Source organism: Dermochelys coriacea, chromosome 7, assembly GCF_009764565.3.
Source record: "Dermochelys coriacea isolate rDerCor1 chromosome 7, rDerCor1.pri.v4, whole genome shotgun sequence".
Classification (NCBI taxonomy): Eukaryota; Metazoa; Chordata; order Testudines; family Dermochelyidae; genus Dermochelys; species Dermochelys coriacea.
In genome coordinates, this window is record NC_050074.1 from 123,446,109 (window position 1) to 123,463,404 (window position 17,296).

The 17,296-nt window shown below is 43.6% G+C and overlaps 1 protein-coding gene across 2 annotated transcripts in view; it reads right to left on the reverse strand.

Annotated features, from left to right (window-relative positions):
* The window catches only part of SUFU (SUFU negative regulator of hedgehog signaling), a 116,539-nt gene extending 99,597 nt beyond the window's left edge, over positions 1–16,942 (reverse strand). The window contains exons 1-2 of one of the 2 annotated variants that reach the window (XM_038409187.2): positions 16,562–16,942; positions 10,561–10,695 (exon numbers count right to left, since the gene is read on the reverse strand). In XM_038409187.2, coding sequence (XP_038265115.1) covers positions 10,561–10,695; positions 16,562–16,719 — 293 coding nt within the window. In that variant the 5' untranslated portion in view covers positions 16,720–16,942. The remainder of the gene's footprint in view (positions 1–10,560; positions 10,696–16,561) is intronic. The other variant, XM_038409185.2, reaches the window with a different exon arrangement.
* Positions 16,943–17,296: the final 354 nt, after the last annotated feature.

Sequence of the window (17,296 nt, forward strand, 5' to 3'; positions counted from 1 at the left end):
GCTCTCTCCCATCAGCTCAGAGCAGCTACATGAGCGCTTACAGAGGCACATCATCAGTGCAGGTGCACCACTATAAACCCTCTAGTGTAGATATAGCCTAAAATGGGGCCTTGCATCACATGGACAGTGCCTGCATTCTATTCACCACAATTTATCCTTTTGAGAGGGTTTCTAGAGTGCCTGTGATCAGACACATCCATAGTCTGATTCTCTGTTACTACACAAAGGATAGGTTCATTTTCACCAGAGCAAAGTGAGTGTAACATAACTAGTCAGAGATGATAGACTGTGCATTCACTTTACACAGGTATAAATTACTTAAGGCGAAGGGTAACAGAAAATCAGGCCTTCAATGTCTAATACAGTGTGATCTACCTGCAACAGAGTAAATGCAAAATTTGATGACGGGGGTTCTGTAATTCTTATGGTAATGTCCAGCAATATACTGTTGGGAGCAGCAAGTTTTCAAGCCACCAAGCCATCCCAGACTTATTTGGGATGGGATTACAAAGAAAGCATTTGAATAGTGAAACTGCTGACATAAGAATAGTCATACTTTGGGGAGCTAGACGAGAAATTACTCCACCTACAACTAATGCCCTTTCCTTATGAGCAATGGGTGGATATTTTCACAAGACCTCTGTTTTTAAAATGTGAACTACAAAGAAAAACTAAGCAGCAGCAATAACCTCAGAAGTTTATGCAAGTTATTGCCACAAACCAGAGAGAGGCATTTAGAAGAGATTTGAGGTTAAGACAGTTGATTTTCCCTTTGCACTTTAATGAAAATTTCTTACTTCCTCCTCTATAAGTAAGGAGACTTTCCTTCCTGTCTGGCATTTGTATATATCAGATCAAGCCCATCCACACAACTGGAGAGTTTAATATGAGCCATTGTCCAGCAATGGAAGTGGAGCATCTTGTTAGGTCCACTTTACCTTTTAAACGCCTATAAACTTTCTTATTTAGTTAGTGTTATTCTTGTTCCCCCATCAATATCCAAAAGTATCCAGGCTTAAAAAGTCATGGGTATGACTGGTTCTCATCTTCAGAGATCACTCATTAATGCGTTCCACCTATTAATGCTATTTGTCTACTACTAGTATACCTAGTTCTCCCTCCATCTCCACTCTTCTCCTCCAAAAATTTTCCTTCACATCTTTTTATGGAAATCAAGCCATCCTCGAAGTATTCTTTTCTTGAACATGCTCCAAATCCACTAAACTTTTTCTAGTTGACATGGACCTGGGTCCTAATGCTCCAAGCTGTCATTTGAAGAAGCTGGATTCCCAATCTCTTCCCCTGGGCTGACAGACAGAGCATGTTGAATGAGGTGGGACAGCTCTGGCTCTCTGCACCAGTGACCTATCAGATAGGTTCGGAAGGAAGCCCTGCCTCTCTCAAAGAGAAAGCATTTTGGATGAACACACACAGGCAGAGGATGTGCTGACAAACATTCAAATCTAATTTTGAGAGGAAAAAAATTTGGAAATGTGCTGTCTTTCTTCAGCCACCTTCGTTGTGTGTCAGGAAAATGGTTTTGCATCAGAGAGAAGATGTTTATCCTACCAGGATGCACATGCAGATGTGCTGCTGATTGGAAAGCTGGCTTTGCCTCCAGCAATGCAGCGCTATAAACCTAGTTACATTCATTTTATTGAAAACAGACCACCTTATAAATTCAACGACTGGGCTGTAAATGTTATAATTCCCCTCAACACTTCAAAAAAAAGTCTAATTTCCAAATCCAACACAATAAGAATGTGCTTTGGTTCCAGCCTCTGCACGCACACATACAACAGCACAAGGCAGACTTCTCTGTAGGTGGCCCAAGATGTCTGCATTATTAATGGAGCTAGCTACCTCGAACAAATGACATTTCGAAACCAAATACGCTTGGGGGGGGAAGGGGGATGTTTCCACATGGTGACCATAGCTTCAAGGGAGGTCTACCTCCAACACAGAATCAGAAGTTTTAAAACAGCCCTAGTGCATTATCTCAGTGAGGTGAGGTATCTATAGTGTGTTGAATGGTAGGTGTGATGCTTGTTTTAAATTATTTTTTCAGTTGTATCAGATTTGCTTAACTATGCCAACGTACAAAGAAAAAAAAAACGACAATTAGGTATATGGATTCCGCCCTTCCTCGCCCCATCCCTCAGGCAAAAGCCTGAATGAAAAGAGGAGCATTACTTATATTACAACACAATATATTTCATCTCTGATCAACAAGCAGGGGAGGAAGGCAGAGAGGGGGAGTTCCAGAATAAAATGCCCTCCTCCATAAACTCAAGACTCCTTGCTTTCAGTCCAATTAACTTAGATGTAGGACAGTTGACTCAAGCTCCTCCCCCTCAGTTGACCTTAATACTCAGCTCTACATTTCCCCCTCCCCTGTAGCAGATGTTGTCCCAGGTGACGATTTTTGGATGCACTGGCTAAAGCTCAATTTGTGATATTATGGGAAAGAGCAGAGAATTTGGTTCCACAATGGATACGAAAGCTACTATTCTTTTAATTGGTGCCCAGAAATTCCAGCAGTGAGCACATTATGAAGCCATAGATCAGGAGCATCAAATCCGTTAACTGGAGACTACAGAATTTAAGGTTTTCATTATGGGGTGACCTGGAACAGAAGCTCAGGTCTCCATGCCACCTTCAATCCCTAATGGATTTCCCACTGGATGTCAACAGCACATTTGCACAAAGACCAAGCATAAAGATATGGCAAGGACTTCATTTTGTAACTACAATTTTTTATTTGTCCAGTAATTTATGCTTTACAGGTCTGGGCAACCGCACTTATATTGCCCTCCATAGTCTCTCCTACCCATTCTAGGCTCCCAGCTCCTCAGATGTCACCTCCCTTGGGCAGGGACCTGCTGCACAGCTCCCCACCTACACTGCGATATCTCCAGCAAGCCAGACTGCCTAAAAGACCAGCCAGTATCTGTGCTTTGCTCTCTCTCCAGAGGTTATAAACAGTATAATGCCCACAGTTGCAAGTTACCACAGCTCTTCATCAGCAAGCACATTTATCCTTAAGGTGAAAGCATGTGAGAAAAAACACACTAAAAACAATACAAGAATCTACACACATGCTGAAAAGCTTGCCTTAGATCACACAAACTCAGACTTCAGGCTCTGATAGGTGTCAACCCCCTGGGGAGGGTTTCAACTTCCGCTGTGGAATGGAACACGGGTCACTTGCAGGTTTAAACCAGGGCTATCAAGCTATTAAATTAATTGTGATTAATCACATTTAAATATTTTTGGAAGTTTTCTACATTTTCAAATATTTTGATTTCAATTACAACACAATATGAAGCGTACAGTGCTCACTTCATATTTATTACAAATACTTGCATTGTAAAAAAGAAATAGTATTTTTCAATTCACCTAATCCAAGTATTGTAGTGAAATTTCTATCATGAAAGTGGAACATAAATGTAGAATTATGTACAAAAAAAACTGCATTCAAAAATAAAAAACAATGTAAAAACTTTAGAGCCTAGAAAGTCCACTCAGTCCTACTTCTTGTACAGCCAATTGCTCAGACAAACAATTTGCATTTGCAGCAGATAATGCTGCCCACTTCTTGTTTACAATGTTACCTGTATGGCACTGTTATAGCCAGTGTCAAGATATTTACGTGCCAGGTATGCTAAAGATTCATATGTCGCTTCATGCTTCAACCACCATTCCAGAGGACAGGCATCCATACTGATGAAGGGTTCTGCTAGATAACAATCCAAAGCAATGCGGACCGACACATGTTCATTTTCATCATCTGAATCAGACGCCACCAGCAGAAGGTTGATTTTCCTTTTTGGTGGTTTGGATTCTGTAGTTACTGAATCAGAGTGTTGCGCTTAAGACTTTTGAAAGCATGCTCCACACTTCGTCCCTCTCAGATTTTGGAAGGCACTTCAGATTCTTAAACCTTGGGTTGAGTGCTGTAGCTGTCTTTAGAAATTTCACATTGGTACTTTCTTTGCATTGCATCAAATCTGCAGTGAAAAAGTGTTCTTAAAATGAACAACATGTGCTGGTTCACCAGCTGAGACTACTATAACTATGAAATATATGGCAGAATGTGGGTAAAACAGCAGGAAACATACAATTATCCCCCAAGGAGTTCAGTCATAAATTTAATTAAGGCTTTTTAAAAAACAACCAAGCATTGTCAGCTTGGAAGCATGTCCTCTGGAATGGTGGCCAAAGAATGAAGAGGCATACGAATGTTTAGCATAGCTGGCATGTAAATACTTTTGTAGCCGGCACCGCAAGGTGCCATGAAAATGCCTGTTCTCACTTTCAAGTGACGTTGTAAATAAGAAGCAGTCAGCATTATCTCTCGTAAATGTAAACAAACTTGTTTCTCTTAGCCATTAGCTGAACAAGACATAGGACTGAGTGGACTTCTAGGCACTAAAGTTTTGCATTGTTTTATTTTTGAGTGCAGTTATGTAACAAAAAAATCTACATTTGTACGCTGCACTTTCACAATAAAGAGACTGCACTACAGTACTTGTATGAGGTGAATTGAAAACTACTATATCATTTTTACAGTGCAAATATTTGTAATCAAAAATATAAAGTGAGCACTGTACACTTTGTATTCTGTGTTGTAACTGAAATATATATTTGAAAATGTAGAAAAACATCCAAAAATATTTAATACATTTCAATTGGTATTCTATTGTTTAACAGTGCAATTAAAATGGCAATTAATCATGATTTCAAGTTCATAACCGTTTCTTATTCAGAACCAGAACAACTGAGAATAATTCAGGTTTCAGAGTAGCAGCCGTGTTAGTCTGTATTCGCAAAAAGAAAAGGAGTACTTGTGGCACCTTAGAGACTAACATTTATTTGAGCATAAGCTTTCGTGAGCTACAGCTCACTTCATCAGATGCAGTGAGCTGTAGCTCACGAAAGCTTACGCTCAAATAAATTTGTTAGTCTCTAAGGTGCCACAAGTCCTCCTTTCTTTTTGAGAAAATTCAGTCTTTCCTTCATACAACTTGGGCCTTTGATCTTGGCCTCAGGCAGCAGATGATCAGCAGACAATGGCGCAAGCCTCAGGGCATAGCTTCAAAAGGTTGGGGTTTTACATAACCAGAGGTGGCACATTTGCATTCACCTGCCCGTAGATTTCCCCTAGGAAAACCACTCAACACTCAAAGTCCATTCTTGGCTGGCACGTTGTTCAATATAGCCCTTGGAACCTCCAGGTCTCATGTGCCATATCTTCCCCCTCAAAAGGTTGCATACAAGCCCAGCCCACAATAATACACAAACCATTCACTTAATACAATGGACTCTAAAGATATTTAAAATTCAATAAGGTCCCAAAGATATTGCTGGCAATTGCCTTATCTGTCACACTTTATTGTTGCATTCAGCAAGGGACGTGCACCAAACTGTAGAACCACCAACATTTCTATCCTTCCACCCACCCCATCCTCCTTTCTGATTCTCTCTTCCCCCCACATCTCTCTCCTCTGTCTGACAAGCTGTATTTCCTTCCCTAGCAACACCTGGCTCTTCACTCAAACCACCTTCCCTATTCAATCCACTAAAATGGTTACCAAAGAGTCTAATGCTTAAGTGTCAGTTGACTTGAGATCTAATACCCTAGTGAAATGAGTCAAAGGCAGAAGGAAGGTTGCATCTCTGGATTATTGTTTTAAGGCAAACTGAGGCACACGTCTGCAGTAGTTATGCTCAGTTCACACATTTGCACATCTTCGCAGCCATGGAAGCTAGAAATTTACTGTTTATATAAATTTTCCTGGAATCCCAGGCTTGAATCCAAACCAGATTGACTTCATTTTTCATGATTTAAAGGCAAATACAATGAATTTCATGAAGTTTGTGGGCAGATCTTTCAAATGTCAAACTCAAAAACCAAAAATTCTAGTGTCTTATCAGCTCTAAATGGACATTTCTCTAACACCACTTTTCATAGAATAAAGAGGCTTAACCCAGAATCCCTATCTCCACTACCTTTCAGTGTGCTAGCTGTCAGATTCCGAATGGCACAGTGTAGCCAGAACACAATGGAACAGTATTCTGGTTCCACTACATCACTATGCCCCACCCCCCCGAAGCATGGGGGTGGGGTAGGAATGCCAGGCTAGTGGGTTGACACTGCAGTTTAGGACTACACCACTGCACATTCTCACTTCACAGTTATAGTTCAGTGGTGCTTTATGTAGTTTGTAAAGCACTTGGGGACTCTCTAGGATCTAAATTTGACTCTGGGCTGCCAAATTGAGGGAAAAGAAGTTATATGAGGGGTTACAGAACTAAGAGGCCCACTAAAGTGACACCTGTGTCAGTACTATCAATCTACATTCAGGCAAACTCATAAGGGGAAGACCGTTCTCACTGAGGGGAGAGAGAGTATACTGATTGCAACTTTCAAAATATCAAAATTCCAACTTTAAGATACAAAAATCCCACCAAATTCAATAAGAGCTTTAAAGAAAAAATTATTCTCCTCCTCAATCCCATATTTGTTACAGCTTCCAGTTTTTGCACTTTTAATAGCCATAACAAATACCCTATCAATTCACCTGGTCTGTATGAGCAACTAGTGCATACCATGAAATTCTTAGAAGATTTGCACATACCCTTACCTTTAGTAGGGAGGTGCCACCCACAGAGACAACATGTTGTCCCAGCATGCAATGCTCCTTCTTGATAAGAGTGGAGAGCACCTCAAATCAAAAGCAGCATTGCAAACTGGGACCTGTTGTCTCAGCAGGTGGTGCTGTGCAGCTGTATTAGAGCTGATTGCAGCTGCCTTCATCTCTGTTTTACGCAAATTTGCTGAAGCAACTAGGCTTCTGCCAAGCTGCCAGAACAGTCCCCCATTTGTATGTAGATCAGGACACAAACTTCAGTTTTAGGAACTTGTATTAAAAAACACCTGAACATGAGAGCAGTATTTGAGTTTTCTCCTCTGGAGACAGCAAACGTTAAATTAAAAAAAAAAAAAAACCACACCCCCACAATTCAGTCCCGATATAAATTGTGTTTTCTGCTGTGACTCTATACTATTTCTTCGCAGATTTCATACCACTGAAGTTGTTCAACCCCTTCACAGTTTTTACAGCATGCAGGGAATAGCAACGTACCCTCTTTTCCAGTGCTTGTTAAACTACTGGGGGTGAGGGGAATCTTGTGCTGAACTGCAGGCCTGGGAAATGGGAGATATGGCTCCGCAACAGACTCACTGTGTGACCCTGGGCACATCACCTCCCCCTTTGTAAAATGGGGCTCATTTTTCCCCCCCACCCTTTGTCTATTTAGATTATAAACTTTTTGAGGGCAGGCCTCTCTCTTACTGTGTATATACAGCACGTAGCACCAACAGGGCCCTAAACTCAGCTAGGCCTTTAGGTGCTACTATAATAAAACAAAAATAACCCAGGTGGAAAGATGGCAGTGTATTACAAAAAGGTGGATGAATTCTTGGAATAGAGGTTATTCCTCTGAGCAGGATGTAGAGGTGTGTGACCTTGCAGTAGACGTAGCAGAATACGATTAAAAAAAAAAATTACAGAAAATACCACTGCCTATTTTTAAGCATTTTTTTGTTTTATTGATTTAAATTTTCACAGTTGCAGAAAATTATGGAAGGAATCAGACAATGGGTGACAGTCAGACAATTTAATGATAGTAGATACTGAGATTCAGAAAGTTAAAGCTTTATAACTGTTAAAACACAAGTGTCAGCATCACATCAATATACAAAATAAATATCCTTAAATCAAAAATCTCAGAAGTCCTCCAGCAGCATTTTTCTTTCTTTGCCTTTGTAAATTTCAATTATTATTGATGAGGAAATGTCCACTGCACCATATACACACACAAACCAATGAAAAAACATTTACCAGCATTTTCCAATACAAATCTAATCCTTCCAAGGCTATCTTTAAGAGAGTGTTTCAGATACCTTTGACAGGCTGAATCTTATATATTTATAAATACACTATCACTATGCCATATATAGACTTCAAAAAGTAACATTCAAAAGGATTATACTCTATGGATTCGCTGCTTTCTAGAGCAGTGGGGTCCTCCCCTGAATCAAGCTACAAACAAGTCTGAATTTTAAAGGCAGAGAAGTTAAAGAAGGTGGAGAAACCTTTTCAAAAGGTTAGGAAGGGGATCTCTGCTACCACTCAGGTAGTGCTGCCCAGCTATTTAGAAATACCTATTTCCATAAATATAGTTTTGTGTGAAGTCCCAATCAAAGACCTCTGTTTCCGTAACACTGTCATGATGCAATGATTTAGGATGCAGAGGGCAATCAAGCCAACACAGCTGGTGTCATGGTTGCCATTATACTATGAAACACTGAGTGCTTTTTAAATAAAAAAAAGTTCTCCCACTTGAAATTCTTAAATTTCTTCCACGTTATTCTATGGCTCCTAAAAACAGACCTGTTTTCTAAGCAGAGCATAACTGATATTTAAGCAGTGCAGGAAATAGTGCTATTTTAACTGAAAATAAATCTGTCAGCAAGGAGTCACAGGGAGAGCTACACTTCAGACTTTTCAGGTTCTTATTAAAAAATATAAATTAAAGTCAACATGTTCACTTCATTTGCAACATCTGTTTGCTATTTCATTATTAATATACATACAGGGGGCCCCCCAATTCAGGCTGGGTTCACTCCTAAAAAACCTTTCAGCTATATTGTATTATAATTGGTCTAAATTGTACAGAATAACAGAAGTATTACCAAAAAAGTCTGTTTGAGAGAGAGATTGTGTGCTACACTAGGTCACAAGGAGAGAGATTTAAAGGCTTGCACAGCTTTTGGATCAGGGCAGGTTTCATTTAGGAAGATGACAGTGTATTTTGTAACAGATTAAGCAGGGAGGAGTTATGAAAATGCACACTTCTTAAAAATCTTACAGTCTGCTGTGATCTGGTCAGGTCCAGTAATCTCTGCAACCTATGGAAAAATTCCATTTGATTTCAGTGGGCTTTGGATTTGATCTATAGTGTATTACTGCAGGCTCCACCTTAAAAAAGGTCTAAGGTTGTATGGCAACAGTGAAAGTCATCCAAACAACATTAGTTCTACTTTATACCACTGCCAACCTCTCCCACATGACCATTTTACCCTCCTGAAGGACTCTGAACGGAATTCTGTTAAAGATATTTTCATAAGGACTTTAATAAGTTTACTTCCAAAGAATGAGAGGCTCTTTAAGGCGGGGAAATCACTATATTTGTTCAGATTGCACATAGAATGAACTACAGCACACCAGGTTTATATGTTCGTCGAGACACTAAAAAGATTTTCAACACATAGCAGCAGCCACTGAAAGCTACTTGATGCTGAACTCTTTAAAATCTGGCCATACACGCAGTCTTTTGCTCTTAACTCTACTGTGCTCTTACCATGTAAATCTCATAATTTAAGGACCATAAAGTATCTGGCTGTGGATCCCTAGTCACTTTGCCTGCTGCCTTGTGGATGTGGGAGAAGTTAAAGGAACTGGCTGTGTGCCTGCTTTGGTGAGACAAAGCAAAAGACATGAGTGAAAAACAGCTGGCTGAAGCTTAACTCAGGCCAGAAAGAGGAGGTAAAGTTTAGATGAGCTAGTTTAGACCCCCACAACCATACCAACAATCAAGGGTACTTGCCCTTCAACTGTAAAAACACTACATTCAGAGGTTCACTAGATCAATTCTCTCTGCTTCATAAAAGCCAGGTAACAACCACCACCGGAAGGTCTCTCCTCCCCTGGCTAGAAGACTAGATACACTACTCTGAGAAGACTTAGAAACCACAGCCCATACGTTTATCAGCTACTGTTGCTTGCTCTACCTATAACTAATGGTCAAGACCAGTAGGAAAAGACCAGAATGAGATCCAGTATGACTTTTCTTAGCCTGATGCAACATACCTGACAAAAGCCACCATATTGGAAGCTAAAAAAAGAGAAGGAAGTAGCAGGGAGAGAGGAACCATCTCCATGTGCGAGCAGCCCAACAGTAGGGGAGTGAGAACAGAGACCAAGTGATTATTTTCTTATGCTTCTATTACTGTATCTTTGCACCTTTATATTGATTGGGATGGGGGCCCAGCATCTACAAATGCCTCCCTATGCCCACACACCGATATTAACATTGCCTTCCCAGCTCAAGGAAAGATGCTCCAACAGCATTTTAAAGAGGAGGTTCATAACAGGTGATTGGTGAGGGTTTAAGACGACCACAGTGGAACAGTTTAAATACCAAAGTATCAAGCAGAAGAAAAATAAGAATTTTATCAAAAGTTAAAATCATTAAACAAATAAGTTAACCAATCACATTCTAAAGTAGGCCCTGGTCCTGCAAGGAGAACTGTATGGTAGACTTCTGCACCCATGAGGAGCTGCAGTTCCCTTTGAATGGTCTTAGTCTACAATGCAAAAAATATGCATGTTTGACCCACAAAGATGATGCTGTTTTACTGTCCCTTGCTCCTCCTCATCCACAACATATACAAAGCACAACATGCAGCAATAGAATCCATAAGGCACTCACTCGTGAACTCTGTTGTCTCCATACAAGTCACTTAACCCAAAGCTGACATAATGCCAGTGCTCAGGAACATTCAACGCTGGGTTTCCCAAGTTCCTGTACATGCTAACGTAGTCCAGAGGATCTGGTCCCCCCAACCTGTAAAAAACAAAAGGAAGTTCTAGTACAATACTGGAGAAAGATGGTTTTAACTGTTTTACATGCTGAGATAAAGAGAATAATCTCAGTATCATTAGTCCCTTAAAAAAAAAAAGCTATGAAGACAAAGGTGAACTTTTCTATGTATTATCTCAACTGTCTTGTTAATGACAGGTTTCAGAGTAGCAGCCATGTTAGTCTGTATTCGCAAAAAGAAAAGATGCCACAAGTACTCCTTTTCTTTTTGTCTTGTTAATGACACTTTCAGCTGTGCTTTTTATTTTCATGGGAGTCTTGAAAGACTGTGTCTTACGCTAAATTAATACGAAGTCTGCACAGATGCTGGTATGGGCCTTTTAGACAAAGGCTTGCTTCAAATCACTGCAAGTGACAAATTAAATTAGCATACCTGAATTCCCTCTAGAAAAGCTAATAAGGCCAAGTTAAATCCAGAGTTTTAAACATAGGAAGACAGGTTGCATGTGTCTCATATGTTGAGTGTTTTCAAAGTTAAAGAATGAAACTATCTGGAGGACTATTTCCACAAAAGTTTCCACAAAACACCCAAAGACGACTGAAAAATTATACTAGAAAAACAGCGATATCAATACTCACACTGCAAACCTTTAACTCAGTTCAGAAATGTATACTCCTACTTTTTCTAAATCATTCTATTTCTTAAAGTAGAATTAGAAAAGATTGAGTTTTAAGAGAATACTGTATATTTTTGAAAGCAAACAAAATGTGAATACTGGAGACAAAAGTCGTTCTCTCTGCAAAGTTATATTATTAATGTCTTCTTAGTACACTAAGAATGTCAATTTAGAATGACTTAAAAACATATCCCACAGCATCAAGTTAAATATTGGTTTCAGAGTAGCAGCCGTGTTAGTCTGTATTCGCAAAAAGAAAAGGAGTACTTGTGGCACCTTAGAGACTAACAAATTTATTAGAGCATAAGCTTTCGTGAGCTACAGCTCACTTCATCGGATGAAGTGAGCTGTAGCTCACGAAAGCTTATGCTCTAATAAATTTGTTAGTCTCTAAGGTGCCACAAGTACTCCTTTTCTTTTTAAGTTAAATATTAGAATTGGTTGCATAGTGGAACACTATTTACAGTCAGGATATAGCAACTACCAGACTACTTAATGGAATAATCCATTTTATATAAAAATGGAATTTGCAGAATGTTTTACTGCTGTAAGACAAAAAGAAATTTGGTTGACACTCTAACAAGGTTAGTGAACTCCTTAGCAATTTGTAGTCACATCTGGTTGTACAGAGAGAAAGGTAACTCCCCGTCAATATGAGAAAATGTGCCAAACCGTTTTCCTTGCTATTTGTACTATCATAAAACAGAAAGGACAGATGAAAAAGGACAGACAAGATGTCAGCCACATTTATGGAACACAAAAAGTAGCTGTTTAACCGTTTCCTGTCTGACCTGCTTTCTGGTCAAAACAAAAATACTCTTATCCAAAACAAATGTAACAAGAGCCAAACAAAAAAGCCATGGAACTAAAATGGCTGCATACAATCAAACCTCTTATAACAAGCTAGCCCCCATCCCTTTGTATGTTGTCTGGTCAGGCCCCAATCCTATAATTTGTTGCTCACAGGCATATCAGGGCCCTAGATTGTAATTTCATCAGGGCAGAGACTCGTCTGTAAGACACTTAAGTACACTCTTCATGATATACAAACAATCCACCAGAACAATCCATATATTGCACAAATATCTGAATTGTCATTACTTTTGGCCTTCCAAATACCTCTTCATATACTGTCCTCTGCAAGAGTTTGCTATAATGCACACTTTGCAATTGTACCGAAATCTTCATTTTTCTGTGTAAAGGTTCAGACACGAAGTTGTGATAAATGGAAGTGTTTAGAATTTTTTTGGAAAATTAGAACTGCATAAAGTTAAAGTGCTAGCATGGGAAATAAATGTGTTACACCACGTTCAGTTGGATAGTGGATGTGAGCAGCAAGGTTAGCCTCAGGGAGAAACTGTACTTCCATGAAGAATTCCCTGTTGACCAATGTTAAAACTTCCTGGGCTTCTGTCATGGAGAAAGACCTGACCAAGTATTCAGCTAGTGCATTGTTCTCAACCTATTTACCATTGTAGGCCCCAACGCGTTATGTGGGCCACTTCCAATACTACTTATATGGCCCAGAGGACGTCAAGCAGGCCGCAGCTCTGTGATGATTGGGCTGCAAGTAGCCATTGAGAACCACTGAGCTAGAGCCTCCTAAGGGATGATTAGTGAAAGGAGGTAACATGATACAGTCATTAGAAAAGGAACTACTGGGTAATATAGCACTACTAGAAAAATGCCTTGAAATATAAAATATGGCAGGAAACAGACTAGTGAAAGAGTAAAAATGAAACAGTCACCTTCGATTCTACAAACTTTGAACAACTTTCTATTAAAGCAAGGAACACAACTAACAATGCTGCTCTATTGCTTTCAATTTTATGTCCTGGAGGCATTTTACTTCAGAAGTATTTAACCACTTCTCTTAATAAGAGTATTCATCTGAAGATTACAGAGAAGAAATTTCCACTCACATAGGCACAGGAGTGCTTCCAAAAGCTATCTGAATTAATTCCCAAAAATACACAAATGAAACAAATTAAAAGGACACACCTGTTGCATGAAGTATTTTTCATCCCTCAGTTTTTTTCCCCTCAAGGAGGTATGCATGTCACTTGGTTTTGCTCCATGTTTACATAGATACTTCCCTTGCAAGCCAGAAAACTCTTTAGACACTGCAATACTGTTTAAAAATCATAACTTTTTTTTTTAAAGAGACTGATTACATATAATTAAAAACTGATTAGCCTTGCAATATTATTCCTGAGGCACTGAGCTATTTCCTCTTAACCGAAAACAGTGATACTCAGACCTCAGTGGTTCAGGAGCTAAATTAAATTAGTGATCAACATTATCCAAAAGAACCATAGTACTGTGAATTCATTGTTCCATTTACTATTAAATTTTATTTTTATACAGTAAATGAAACAATTCTCACAGAAAAACTGACCAAATAATATTTTATCAACTACAATTGGTTAATAACATAGCAAAAGCATTCTTATTTATTAATATTTTAGGTTGGTTAATAATTAAATCACAGTGTTTTAGTATCATGTGCACATTAAAAAGCCACTTGCAGTTATGAGCCTCAGTCTGACTATCACTGATCTACCTTACAGTCCAGAGGGATGAGAGTGAAGACAACATAGGCATGAGCGAACAACAGAAGTGAATTCAGCAAAGTTTTCACAAATGTTTAAAGACTCCGACAGACAGGTCACATCTCCCCTTCATTACATTACGTCTTCACTAGCCCTTGTGCTAAAATCTCCTCTTGGAGACAACTCTGGTGTGTATACATTGCACCACTGGTGCTCTGTTGGTGCTAGAGGAACTCCCACTGTTATGATGACCACCGATTACACTGCACTGGTAAAAAGAAAAGGAGCACTTGTGGCACCTTACAGACTAACAATGGTGATAAACATTAGAGCCAAGGCCTCAGATCTGACAACAGAAAAGTAACAGAATCATCCCTGCCACTAGCTCCTTTCCCAGGATCTAGGAGGTGAGTGCACACAGATCTCAACCAATCAGCACCTTGTGAAACATTCAATGCTATTTATTCCTAAAAACCAAAGAGGGCTTCATCATCATCGTCACCACAAACCAAAATCTACCTTTGTCTCACACAAATCTTGTGTCATTCTAGTTGACATTGGCATAACAGAAGAGAAACGCTGACTCCTAAACAGAAATGACTGGAAATTCTTGTCACACTTGAACACTTAAAGGAAGGCATCTAACTCTATACTGCTGTAACTGTAGTGACCGGATCTGCCCACTTAGTTAGGTACCAAACTTGGAAAGTGTTAGCCTGCACTCAGACTGAAAAGAACAAAACAAAACAAAACCAACAACCATTTTTATTCCAAGCTTCCTCAGATATTCAGCAACAATTTATTTTATCTCTACATCCCAGATTTGGATTAGCAGCCAATAAACCTAAGAGAATCAGACTCTCTCCTCCAAAAAGCACTAGTCTGGATTCTAACAAGAGCAATGCATCTTTGCAAGGATACCAGTTACTTCCTGGTTCGATCAGAGATGGGTACAGGAAGAACCGCTTTTCTATTTCTGCCTAACCAGAAGCAGACCTGACAAAATTAAAGGGAAAAATGCCAGAATGAAAAAGTTTAGTTAAGGGTCGCTGCAAAGCACCAGAAAAAATTCTGTAGGGAAAAATCCTAATCCTGCACAGGCCAGGATGATCCACTACAGAGCTCCAAAATAGAGTCTGTGGCCCCCCAGCTATCCACAGAGAGGGGACAGGTTTCAGAGTAGCAGCCGTGTTAGTCTGTATTTGCAAAAAGAAAAAGGAGGACTTGTGGCACCTTAGAGACTAACAAATTTATTTGAGCATAAGCTTTCATGAGCTACAGCTCACTTCATCGGATGCATTCAGTGGGGGAGATTTATATACATAGAGAACATGAAACAATGGGTGTTACCATACACACTGGGGCTGGCTCTCCTTGATGCCAAGTAAGAGCAGAGTAAAACGAAGAGCAAGAGTGGATCACAAAATTAACTCCCCTCAAAACAATGCACCACCCCACGACCCACCCCCGCATCCTCTCCCACAGACCCAGCCAACTCTCCCACTCAGGGAGCCTCCCCTGGCCAAACATCTCCCTTTCCCACTCAGGGAGCCCCCCATTCAAGGCCCCTTGATGGCCCAGACCCCCACTCATCCAGGCCTCCGTCCCAGCCATCCCCACAGGATCTCCCTCATTCCAGCCCCCCAACCAGGATCTCCCCTTGAGGGAGCCCAGCCCCCTCGCGCTCAGGGAGCCCCCCCGTCCACGCAGGATCCCCCCGCGCCCTCAGGGAGCCCCCCCCGTCCACGCAGGATCCCCCCCGCGCTCAGGGAGCCCCCCCCCGCGCTCAGGGAGCCCCTCCGTCCACGCAGGATCCCCCCCCTCGCGCTCAGGGAGCCCCCCCGTCCACGCAGGATCCCCCCCCGCGCGCTCAGGGAGCCCCCCCCGTCCACGCAGGATCCCCCCCCGCGCGCTCAGGGAGCCCCCCCCATCCACGCAAGATCCCCCCCGCGCGCTCAGGGAGCCCCCCCCGCGCTCAGGGAGCCCCTTCGTCCACACAGGATCCCCCCCCGCGCTCAGGGAGCCCCCCCCGTCCACGCAAGATCCCCCCCCGCACGCTCAGGGAGCCCCCCCCCGCGCTCAGGGAGCCCCCCCCGTCCACGCAGGATCCCCCCCCGCGCTCAGGGAGCCCCCCCCGTCCACGCAGGATCCCCCCCGCGCTCAGGGAGCCCCCCGTCCACGCAGGATCCCCCCGTCCACGCAGGATCCCCCCCCGTGCTCAGGGAGCCCCCCGTCCACGCAGGATCCCCCCGTCCACGCAGGATCCCCCCCCGTGCTCAGGGAGCCCCCCGTCCACGCAGGATCCCCCCCCGCGCTCAGGGAGCCCCCCCCGTCCACGCAGGGAGCCCCCCCCCGTCCACGCAGGGAGCCCCCCTGCGCTCAGGGAGCCCCCCCCGTCCACGCAGGATCCCCCCTGAGCTCAGGGAGCCCCCCCCCGTCCACGCAGGATCCCCCCTGAGCTCAGGGAGCCCCCCCCCGTCCACGCAGGATCCCCCCGCGCTCAGGGAGCCCCCCCCGTCCACGCAGGATCCCTCCCCGCGCTCAGGGAGCCCCCCCCGTCCACGCAGGATCCCTCCCCGCGCTCAGGGAGCCCCCCCCGTCCACGCAGGGAGCCCCCCCCGTCCACGCAGGGAGCCCCCCGCAGGACCCCCCGGCTCTCACCAGTACTTGAGGATGGCGGTGACCTGCAGCGGGTTGGGCTGCTCGGGGTAGAGGCGGCGGCACTCGCCGTAGATGCCGTGCAGCCCCGGGGGGAAGAGCGGGGGGAAGGAGCCGGGCCCGGCCCCCGGGGGGGCCCCACCAGGCCGCGCGCCCTCCATGGGGCCGCCGCTGCGAGCGGGACGGGCTCGGGGGGTCCCTGCGCCGCGCTCGGGGATACGGGGCTGGGGACCGGCCCAGGCGGCTGCTCCCGGCTCCGGCTCCGGCTCGCCACACGCCCGGCCCAGGCGGCTCCGTCCGCCGGCGACTCCCGAGGAGGAGGCGCCAGGCGGGCCCCGTCGTCCGCACTTTGAGTGGCGGGCGGCTCCGCCAATCGCAGCGCCGGAGGCCCGGCCTCCTGGCCCGGCCCGGCCCCACCCCCTGCTGAGGCGGAGGGCGGCGCGTGCGCGACCCCTAGCGGCGGCGGCCTGCGGCTGCAGCAGCGGGCGGGGGAGAGTGAGGCCCCCTAGGGGAGGCGGGGCTATGGGGCAAACAAGGGGAGATGGGGAACTCTGGGGCCTTGTTGGGAGGGGGGAGCTATAGGGGCCGCTCTAGGGGCCTTATTGCTGAGGAGGGGAGTGATGGGGGTCCTGTGGAGACGAATAGTGAAGGAGAGAAGTTATGAAGGCCCTATGGGGGGAGGAGGATGGGGGCCCTATAGGGCAGAATAGGAGTCCTGGGGGCCCTGTGGAGGGGACA